Source organism: Rutidosis leptorrhynchoides, unplaced genomic scaffold (genome assembly GCF_046630445.1).
Source record: "Rutidosis leptorrhynchoides isolate AG116_Rl617_1_P2 unplaced genomic scaffold, CSIRO_AGI_Rlap_v1 contig266, whole genome shotgun sequence".
NCBI classification, from domain to species: Eukaryota; Viridiplantae; Streptophyta; class Magnoliopsida; order Asterales; family Asteraceae; genus Rutidosis; species Rutidosis leptorrhynchoides.
Genome location: NW_027266512.1, coordinates 17,001 through 28,680, shown reverse-complemented (window position 1 = coordinate 28,680; position 11,680 = coordinate 17,001). Strand labels below are relative to the sequence as shown.

The 11,680-nt window shown below is 30.8% G+C and overlaps 1 protein-coding gene across 1 annotated transcript; it reads left to right on the top strand.

Annotated features, from left to right (window-relative positions):
* Positions 1-1,143: 1,143 nt before the first annotated feature.
* LOC139882405 (probable xyloglucan endotransglucosylase/hydrolase protein 30) lies at positions 1,144-2,025 on the top strand. Its single transcript, XM_071866731.1, has one exon. It carries the CDS (start codon positions 1,144-1,146, stop codon positions 2,023-2,025), a length of 882 nt encoding a protein of 293 aa, XP_071722832.1.
* Positions 2,026-11,680: the final 9,655 nt, after the last annotated feature.

Below are 11,680 nucleotides of genomic sequence, written 5' to 3'. Positions count from 1 at the left end.
ATTAGGATTCATTTTTTATTTTTTATTTTTTGATTTCTTAATTAGAATAAAAAAAATAATATCATTGACTTAAAATTGTAAGTTGAAACCTAATTAAACTCAAAGTTCAAAAATACATGTGTCAAATTATTATTCGTTAATAAAACGTCATGTGTCAGATGTTGATTTGACAATAAAATTTACAATTAAATTTGCAATTGAAATAAATTTAAAATTGAAAAAATCTCGCTATTATATATTACTTCCGTCTCAAAATAAATATAAATTTTTACATATAATTTACATTGAAAAATTTCCATCTATTTTGGGACGGAGGTCGTATAAGATTTCTTCAATCGACTATAAGTTATTAAAAAGTTATCATATTTCTGGAACTGTAATGCCTCGCATGCATGTTCCATGGTTATCCTCAAGTTTGGTGCTCTTTCCAAAGGGGTTCCTTACTTCCTTCCAGACCAGTCCTCTTCTACTACGATTTGGCTGAGGGGCTACTTTGTTCTAGAGGAGGAAAATTAGGACCCAATTGTGTTTTGTCCAAGTTCATGGACCGGGATCCAACTCATATATTTGATGACAAAATTAATTATAAAGCGTAACAATTGTTATTGTTTTTTTTTCTTTTCTTTTCTTAATTTGGAAAATGATTCTTACGATCGATCATATACACAATGCAATTAATTTAGGGTTTAGTGGTCACGGTCAACTATTTAATACAAAATCACTAATTTAATTGTGTCGTCAAAACCATGGACATGTCGCTCTATATGAAACACGTATACTAATTAAACCGAATAATAACTGCAGCTGATTTCCTCATATATTATTGCACTTATAGTCAGAGAAAATATTCATGTCGCTCCCAAAAATGAAACTTCATAAGATTTCGTCGCGTTGATACAGGACAGTCCGTTATATTCCCTCATTTGTTATGAATTTACTGTTAGATTTCATAAATCTTAGCCCCTAAATTTTCTTCATTTTCCGTGTTCAGTTTAAATGTCTGGCGTAATTGATTGATTCAGTCATTAATAGCTAGCGAGTATATGAATAAACCACACCTCAATATTGAACAGATCATCAATCATCGATCTTTTTTTTTTTTTCTTTCATCAAACAATATTTTCTGTCGTCACTGATATATCAATGGAGTTCTTTATTAGGGTTTTCTTGCTTTGCATGCTGGAACTGGCTGCAAGGATCTCTCATGTGGCAGCCAATCCGGTGTCGTTTAATCAAGGGTTCGATAAACTATTCGGAGATCAAAATGTTGTGACTCTCGATCCAGCTGGAAAATCCGTTCGAATCTCTCTTGATAAATTTTCAGGTTCAGGATTTATTTCTAGAGAAAAATATTTTTATTCTAAATTCAGTGCTGCCATAAAATTAGCTCCTGGTTACACAGCCGGCGTCGTCGCCACGTTTTACACGTCGAATTGTCAAATTTACCCAAATACCCACGACGAGCTCGATATTGAGTTCTTGAGACATGTTGATGGCAAGTGCTGGATAGTCCAAACAAATTTGTATGGAAATGGTAGTGTAACTAAAGGTAGAGAAGAGAGGTATCGTTTATGGTTCGATCCGAGTGAAGATTTTCATTATTATACAATATTGTGGTCCAAAAAATGGACGGTATTTTATGTGGACAATATTCCTATTAGAGAAATCCCTAGAATTGAAGCAATGGGAGGTGAGTATCCCTCAAAGCCTATGTCTTTGTATGGCACGATTTGGGATGGATCCTCTTGGGCAACAGATGGGGGTAAAAGCAAAGTCAATTATGAAGATTCTCCATTTAAAGTCACATATTCGGATTTCGTCCTAGATGGATGCTCCATCGACCCGACCCAACGAGACTCACAAAATTGTGACAATTCGACGAGTTTCGTAACAAATTTCGGCGGACTAACTAAAGAAGAGAGGATCAAGATGGGGAGCTTCAGAGCAAAGTACTTGACGTATTCTTACTGTGATGACCGTAAAAGATATCCTAATCTTCTCCCAGAATGTGCACACATTCCTTAATTAGAAGCCTGGAGAGATCCTTAGATAGATTAAAAAATTAATTGCGTACGAGATTCCTATTTGTTTTTTATTCAAAAAAATATTTATCGCTATTAACTAGGATTAAGTATTAGATTCAATTTGGAGTAGGGGTTTGCTATTTAATCAGTACAAAAAAGTTTAATTACTTAATACTTATGCATGATTGATTTAAAATTGTACGATCGAGAGACTTTTTACAATTCAATTTGCAACTCTCATGCCTCGATCTTCTTGGTTTTCATTTTTATATGTATACTAGTATATTCTATCGGTGAACTTCCGGCATCAGCTTTTCCTAGTCAAATTAAATAGTGTTACCGTCTTAGATGGATTGATATTCGAAAAAAAAAAATTGAGTGGGAATTTCCCACAACCTAGACATTTAGACATGCGAATTAAAATTTGACATTTGGCAATTTTGATTACTCAATATAACACATGAAAATTGATAAAAAAAAAAATTAAATTATCATTTAAATTAAAAGAAAATAAAGGATACAGTTTTTAATCTAAAATATATAACTTAATACAAATTATGTTTCCAGGGCTCTCTCTTACGGTACTTCAAATAAAATAAAAACTCTTTTTCTTATAAGAAAATTCCAAATTCAAATTCTATGAACCCTAATTGCCATAATTGATTGTTTCACCGAAGAGATTAACTCAATCTGTTTTATATGTCTCTGCCATAACTGTATTTTCACTTAAATCTGTATTTTGGTCATATTTCTTTTCTAGACATTTTCTAAGAATCATTCTCCCCTCAGTTTGAACTTGAAGAGACTTCCGCTGGGAAAAGTTTCATGTTCCAGGTTTTAAAGGCTAAGTATTTGCTCTTATTTTGTATATTGTTCAAGGTTTTTCTGGGAAGACAAACTAACAGGGAAGAGAAAAGGGGGTTACGTGATTTTTTATTTCTATTTTAAAGTCAATTAACTTGATTAACTTGTCTTATTTAATTTTAAAAATAATATCTGTTTCTATTTTTTTTCTAAATTAAATGATAACTTGTCTTATTTAATCAATTTTTATGCATTATATCAAATCATCAAATTGTCAAATATAAATGTTAATTCACATGTCTAAATGTTAATTCACATGTCTAAATGTTTAGGTGGTAAAAAATTCACATCTAAAAATTTCTCTGATATTCGACGATCTCTTTTCTAACTATTATATTTCATCCATTCCATAATATTTATCAATTTTACTTTTTGATCATCCAAAAAATAATATATTTAGATCTACATTCATTAACTTTTTTAATGAATAAAAAAATAAAATATATAAGTATTTTGGAACAACAGAGCAGTAGGTTACGGTTTTTGTTACATTGTGACGTCATTATGATCATGAAGTATCACTGTTTGTCATTTTCGAAGATATCACAACCAGGCAAAATGGCAAATAGTGTTGTTTCCGCTATTGTGGCATTAATGGACATTGAAGATATCTTTGGTCGTTTTAGAGGTGATCGATGCCTTATAATAATTCTATTGCAAATTTGAACATCCATATTCGTAAGATACGGTTCCCTTATATGGCCTGATTTTAATTTGTATCACTATATTCATATATATTGCGTCATTTTATTTTTAGACCACGATACGATGCATGCTCATATCTTTATTGTAGATGAGATGCTGGCGATTGTATTTTGTCGTCCATCGTAATATCATCACAATCACAGATTGACGATTGCATTTTGTTCTACTAGGAGAGGACATTATGTAATTTCCATTGTACAATTGAATGGAATTTATACAATCTTTTGTTTCCATCCACATGGATTTGATCAAATTTTGGTGATGATCATATGTTTGAGAAGAGTTCTACTTTTGTCTCGTTCGTCGTTGTAGCCGAGATATATAAAACCATCATTTACGTCTATTATATTCTCATAAATACTCCCTCTATTTCATAATAAATAATGTTTTGATTAGAATTGCATAATATGATTAATTATGTGTAATGAAAAAAATATTTTTAAAATTATACATGATGTTTTGTTCAAATAAAAAAAAAATTAATTTTTCTTTTCACAAAAATATTTTCATTATACTATTTTCATTATACATGATTGATTACATCATGTCAAAACGATGTTTGTGAAGTACAACTATCAACTATCACATAATTTTGGAATTAACATTTTTCACAACCTCACAACTAGATTTTCACAAAACTAGGAGTACAAAACTGTCCCAATCGGATTCTCTAATCAGAGGATGACACTACCACGTAAGTAATTAGCACCATTTAAGTGTTTATACATTATTTCGAAACAAATTCCCAAATTAAGTCATGTTGAAAACATTGCAGCCCCACTTAGAGCCACACGCAGATTAATATGGCGCCTAAGGGGCCATGTTTGCTTTTCCATATATATGTGGTCGAAATTAAGTAATACACTGAATAATCAAATGGAAACAATTGTTGTAAAAAGTTTTGTGTAATTAGATTCTTTTTAGGTTCTTTTAATATCCTCACATCAACGATCGTGAGATTAACCGACGAGACATTGAACCTCCGTACCATTAAGATTGTTTCTTGTGCAATTAGATCATACAACACAATAAACTCTCTTTTTTTCTTTTCTTTTTTTTCTATCATCAACACGAACACGATAACTTGTTTAGTCTACTGATTCACAAGAGCTAAATAACTACCGGAGAATCGACTCCATTCATTTCATATCAGAACAATTGTCGCTTAGAAATATTTTCTTTAATTATCTAAAAAATTGATACGTTCTTGAGTTATTTCTTTTAGTAATTAAGATTGGTTTCACACCGAACTTTTTACTATAAAATCAGATAAATATATTATAAGATAACTTTTCTTTAATATTCTACATGAATTTGAAACATTAAAATATATCTGTAATTTCGATTAAGAAAAAACTATTAAAACAAGCTTTTTATAATTGACAGATTGTAGAACCTCCCTCAAAATTAGGCTGAATTGTCCAATCAAAATTTATAATTTATAATTTTATCTATTAAATTTAAATATCTTTAAAAATAAAAATGAAAAAGTATGACGATCGATAACTCTATAAATAAACACACCTCTTAAGCATATATTATATTATAACTATATATATGTTAGAAATTTTCTCATCCTTCAATTAGTATCTCTTCTATTTTTCTTCTAAAACTACTTGAAAGAAAATCCCATCATAAACATATACTAAGACAAGGCAATTAATCGAATTTTTTTGAAAAATCATTATTGTATAAAACGACTATTTAGTATTTTGCCAACAAATATCATAATATATATACTTGAAGGTTGAAGCGAAGCATTGCGAATTCCACACACAAAATAAATTTAAAGAGAAGCTCTAATTATTTATAAACAAATTAATCAAGAGAAATAAAATGTGACACATGATACATCGTATCGAAAAAGACTAATATATATATATATTTTTGGATATCTTTTTCATTGATTTAAGTCTAAAAACTTGTAGTTTTAAACAAAATAAATTTATATATATATGCTCTTATAAGATAGTGTGGTGGCAATAGGCCAAAAAGAAGAAACGTTTTGATAAGTAATGAGCAATATCATGTTAAAATTTGTTCTCATATATAGTATTCAAATGATGAATTCTCTATATAATTGCCAAAAAAAAATTAAATTTGAAACTTCTAAACATTCTCATTATATTTTAACAGATACTTCTTTTATTTATATAGGGGATCGTTGATGTTGTGGATCTTCAAATTAATGATGGGCATCATGCGTGCTTTGTTATATTCATTATAGAAGGTAAGTTGTTTTACTAAATTGACATGATTTGCTTCTAAAATTGTCATGAATGAGGATATTTGTGAAGTCTTTGAATTTTTTAAAAAATATGTCTATGTAAATTATTATTTTTATTTTATATAAATTATTATTATTGCAATGGTGCATTTTTATGACGGTATCTTTATGGATATTGAATTTGACAAAGCCAATTGCTCCATATCATCATAAATATGTATACATCAAAAAGTATCATAATAATCATAATAGTATGATCTTTCCTCAAAATTAAGATATCTCTTTATTAGTATCTTGTCTCATTTACATTAATTATTATCATAACACCAATATAATATGAATGATATTAGAATAAAATAATTATAACTCATTATTTATATTGAATTCAATAAATTAAAATAATAAAATTCGAGATAATGAATAATACACTATTTTAAATAAAAGAAAAATACAAAATTTAAGTTACAGATTCAGTATTTTACTAGTAATGCAAAACATTTTAGCTACTATATTATCGAATGAAAATAAATTAAATTCACCATTAAATCTATCTATACTATTATAATAATATTCAATACATATTTTAAAATCATGACGCATGGCATAATTTATAAACAAAATGAATTGCACCAGCTTCTTAAAAACTATTGTTCATCAAAAGTCATGATATATTCAAGCGTCCGTGGAAATTAATCGCCCAAGAAAAGACTCTGATGACATACTTCTTACATCATTTTACAACCAATGGAATTTTAAAAATGGATTTTTGCTCCACAAAATTAGAAAAGAAACTGATTTAGTACCTTGTCACTTATGGTAACTGCAGGCAACTGGTATGAATATTGTATGACGTAAAAATAAAAGAATTAAATTAAAATCCCACCAACTTTATCCCTCTTTCTTATTTGTACTAGTACTTTTTATTTTGTACCAAAAAAATTAGGTTAATCCAACTTTTGATTCTTTTATACCCTGAGACGGAAAGCTTTGTTCAATGATGGCTGGTTAATTTCAGTTATGCCTGTGTGTTCACACCTAGAAAAAGTTTTACAAATTTTAGAGCTTAAATTTAATATATAGGGAAATTATTCTATTACTGTATAAGGAAGTCACGTAGGATATGAATATATGTGTGGCCAGATATTTTTACCTTCATTCAGGAGATAATTAATCTCTCTAATAAAAGAAAATTTTGCTTCAATTGGAATAAAAAATTCAAAACCTTCCCAAGAAAAATAAAATAAATCACTACTAGTTTATTACTTACTATTAAAAGTGGTTTATTTTTCATATTTTTACGCATAATAATTATAATAATCATGATTAATTTTTATTTTAAATTATTATAATATCTCATTTTAACTAATTTAGTGAGTACGAATAAATTTGACTATTTATACTTAAAATTATATTGAAAATCGAAAAACAATAATTATTTGAGATAATTTTTTCCCTAATAAAGAGAATTATTTATATACGGAGTTAGTATAATTTCATGTGACATAAAAAGAGAAAAAAGAAAAAAAAAGGAAAAAAAAAAAGAAGATTTGATTCGTTGTATGATTGAATTAATGTAGGTCTCAGTTTTCATGGTTACTGTTTGATTGACTTAACCCCAACCCAACAGCAATAAAAGAATTAAGGGCTCAAAGCAACTATTTTTCGGCCCTACAATTGGGTTCTCTTGTCTATTCATCGTCGCACTCGCACCATTAATCGTTAGATAAGTAAACCATTATTTTCAATCATAGTTTTCTTATCATCTTGAACTTAAGTATTCATTAAGCTAAAGTAATCAAATACTAAAGGAAAAGGAATTGAAAAGAAAAGCATTTTACTTCTCCCTTTTTTGGAATTAGTATTTCTACCACATACATAGATAATCACCAAAAAGCTTCATTACAATTGGTCCTTGAACTTAAAACCATCATCACTGTGAACCAACCAAAGCTTGATTTTCTACCTAGTCGTCTAAAAAAGGCTAAAACTCTAAATTTACATTAAGAAACAGGACTGAAACTTCAGCTACATATATAAAAAACTGATATAGGAAATTCCTCTGGCGACCGATTAATTAAACCCGGAAACATCCGATATGGTGGTGGCGGTGGCGGTGGCGGTCGCGGTCGCGATCGATAATACTCCGAACGCACTTGAATTCTTCGACACGACAAGGAATTGTAAGAGGTCCTTCTTGATCGAATCCATATTCCTTCTCAGCTTCATTCAACAGCTGCATGAATAGCGGATGATATAAATAAACGATCGGAATGACGAATCTCTCCTGATTTTTTCCTTGACCAACTTTTATCGCCAAATAGCCTTTAGGAATCGAATTCTTCCTCGACGACGTCGTTCCATGATGATTATGTTGCTGTAGCAAGCTCCTCATGATCTGACTTTTTTCCATCGGAAGAAAATTAACCATGAATTAATTAATTTTGATTTCTCGGAGAAAACAATCACTTCATCCCTAGAAAAGTGAGGGGGAAATGGGTGGTTAGTGAGGATAATTAACTAGAGAGAATGAAATAATAATCACGCACGCACGACGTTGGTCATGATCGGTAAAGAACAAAAATCAAAGCCAATATTTTCAACGAGACGAGAGAGAGAGAGAGAGAATTATCAGAAATGAATATGAATTTAGAGCGAGTGACTGAGAGAATATAAGTGAAAAGGACCTTAGTATTACAGAGTTTTTATAGTATGTGAATGAGCGTTACGTTGGTTTTCCACATTAAACCGATTTTTATTTTATTTTATTTTTTTTCGAAATCGATTTTTTTTTATGTTTGGAAAGCCACCTTGTCATTGAAAAATCGTGTAATTGCTTGTAATTCGGGATTATAATTACACAGTTTCAATTCCAATCTCCTCGATAAGAATTGGTATAATTACACTGTTTAATTACACAATTTAAATTCTTTTCTTATTATATTATTTATTTTTTATAATCTAATATTATAAATACTAACTATACAACCAAACATAATTTTTGTAATTACAATATAATTATACAATATTAACCAAACAGTATTTTGATAAATTATTTAATGGAGTGCAAAGGGAGCAAATCGTGGAGCCTCCTAAGAATGAAGATAGAAAGATTTGCTATATTAGGAGGATTCGTTTTCTTGAAGTTAAAGAAGTTTTAAGAAAGATGAAGAATACAAAATCCTGTGGTCCATATGATATCTCCATAAAGATGTGGAAGTGTCTTGGAGATATAGGCATTTAACAAGATAATGGTCTTGTGCAAGATGCCAAATGCTTGGACAAAAAGCACATTAGTCCCTATTTTTAAAAAATAAGAATGAAATCCAAGATTGTGCTAACTATCGAGGTATTAGCCTCATTAGCCACACTATAAAACTATGGGAACGGGTCATTGAACATAGAGATATCCGAAAACCAGTTTGGCTTCATGCCTGGACAGTCAACCATGGAGGCAATCTTTCTTGTTAGGGGTTTAATGGAGAAGTATAGAAGCAACAAAAAAGACTTGCACATGGTGTCCATCGACCTAGAAAAGGCGTATGATAGAGTCCCTAGAAACATCCTTTGGTGGGCTTCGACCGAGCAAGGGGTATCTAGTCAATATATCCACCTTATCCATGATATGTATGAGGGGGTACGAACTAGTGTCTGGACGAATGGAGGAGACACGCCTGATTTCCCAATCATCATCGGTGTACATCAAGGCTCGGCTCTAAGTCCATATCTTTTCACTTTAGTGATGGATGTCCTGACTCGACATATCCATGATGACATACCGTTGTGTATCTTATTTGCAGCTGATGTCATTTTGATAGACAAGAGCAGAGAGGGAGTAAATGAGAAGTTAGACCTGTGGAGGGAAACCTTGGAGTTGAAAGGTTTCACGTTGAATCGTAGTAAGACGGAATATATGCACTGTAACTTCAGTGGAGAAGGGAGAAGTCGGACTAGTACGATCCAGCTAGGAGGAGTGGATGTGTCGAGGTGTGATATGTTCTGATAGATAGGGTCTATTCTACAAGAAGATGGAGAGGTTGATAGGGATGTCACCCACTGTATAGAAGCAGGATGGGAAAAATGGAGAAGTGCAACAGGTATCTTGTGTGATCGACATATGTCGAATCAGTTAAAAGGAAAGTTCTATAAAACAGCAGTGAGACCAACTGTTCTATAGAACAGCAGTGGTAGATGTTCTATATAGAAGCGAATGTTGCCCGATAAAAAAACAACAAGAGCACAAGATTAAAGTAGTAGAGATGTGGATGTTAAGGTGGACAAGTGGACTTACTCTAAGGGATAAAGTCCAAAATGAGACTATAAGGAGCGATTTAAACGTTGCATATATAGACGAGGGTAGACTTAGGTGGTTTGGATATGTGAGGTGTAGACCTAGAGAAGCTCCCGTTCGGAAAGGTGAGGACATAGATATAGGAATATAGAGGAGAGGGAGAGGGAGACCTAGACTCACGTGGGACAGGGTAGTTACAAAGGATTTAGAAATTTTAGGTATTTTAGAAAACTTAATAGTCGAGAGAGAAGAGTGGCGTCGTAATATCCACGTAGATGACTTCTTATAGATAGTGTCATAGGGTTAGAAAAGCTAGTTATAGGATATATCGTTATATTATATTTATTATATGCATTTGTATTATCGTATTTTATACATGATACTATTATTTGATTTATAATATGGCATGTGATCTACACATTGATCTTGAACTTAAACATGAGGATGCATATAGCCGACTCCACTCGGTGGAATTGAGGCTGGTTGTTGTTGTAACCAAATAACATATAAAAATTTAATTCATACGTAATTATACAGACATATAATTACATCCTAATAATTATATAATCATATAATTATACTGTCACTTTCAAACAGATAAATATTTTTAAATATTTATAAAAAGAAAAATTACTTTTTCGATTATTTTCACAAACTTTTTACTTAATATTAATTCCACTCGAGAGGGTGAAATTTAAATTTTTCGTTAATTTATTTCCACAGATATGATGATATATGTTTGGGAGTACTTTAATACGGAGTATGATTTTGATCAAACCGAACACTACATTAAAACGATCTTAAAAAAAAAAAAAAAAAAAAAAAAAAAAGAAAGAAAAATAAAGAAAAACCATCTTAGCCGTGGGACCAAGTAAGGATAAACCGAACACTAAAGTAAAACGATCTTTATTTTAAAATAAAATAAAAAAACGATCTTAGCCGTTGGACCAAGTAAGGATAAAATAACATGATGTGATTTTATGGCTGCAAGTAGAGAAAATTTAATGTGGGTTTGAATTGATAGAAGGCGGAAGACACGTGGGCTGTGATTTATACACGTGGACATATGTGGGGCAGTGATTCATAGGAAATACCGACAATTATGTGTCGTGTAGCCAATTACAATTCTTAACATGTCCACTTGGGATGGTGTCACACTCTGCTCATGCTCTAATGTCGATTACTGTCGACGGACACATATACCTGAAGGAACTCAGTTTTGAGACTAAACACAAGATACTGCCAGAGCAACTCACCAGAGGAATATGCAACTGATTATACTATTTATTTGATACTGTAAAAAAAAACCAGAGTATTTCACTATCTAATCTATTCCTATTTTAGTGAAAAAGCTTTAATACTTAACAACTATCTCTTGGAGCAATTCTTAGTATCATTATCAAGTATTAAAATTGAAAGGAAGAAGATTGTACGAAACAGAAAGCAAGATCACAGTAAAGATTTCAGTCGAACCAGAGAAGATAAATAAAAATTGTGCCTTTTGCTTTCATACACATTTCAGATAATTATAAAAGAGAATTATATACTAAACCTATTTTCATTAAGTACTAA

What these genes read in the sequence shown, in the direction of transcription:
- LOC139882405 (XM_071866731.1), top strand. Translation starts at nt 1,144, where the DNA reads ATGGAGTTCTTTATTAGGGTTTTCTTGCTTTGCATGCTGGAACTGGCT.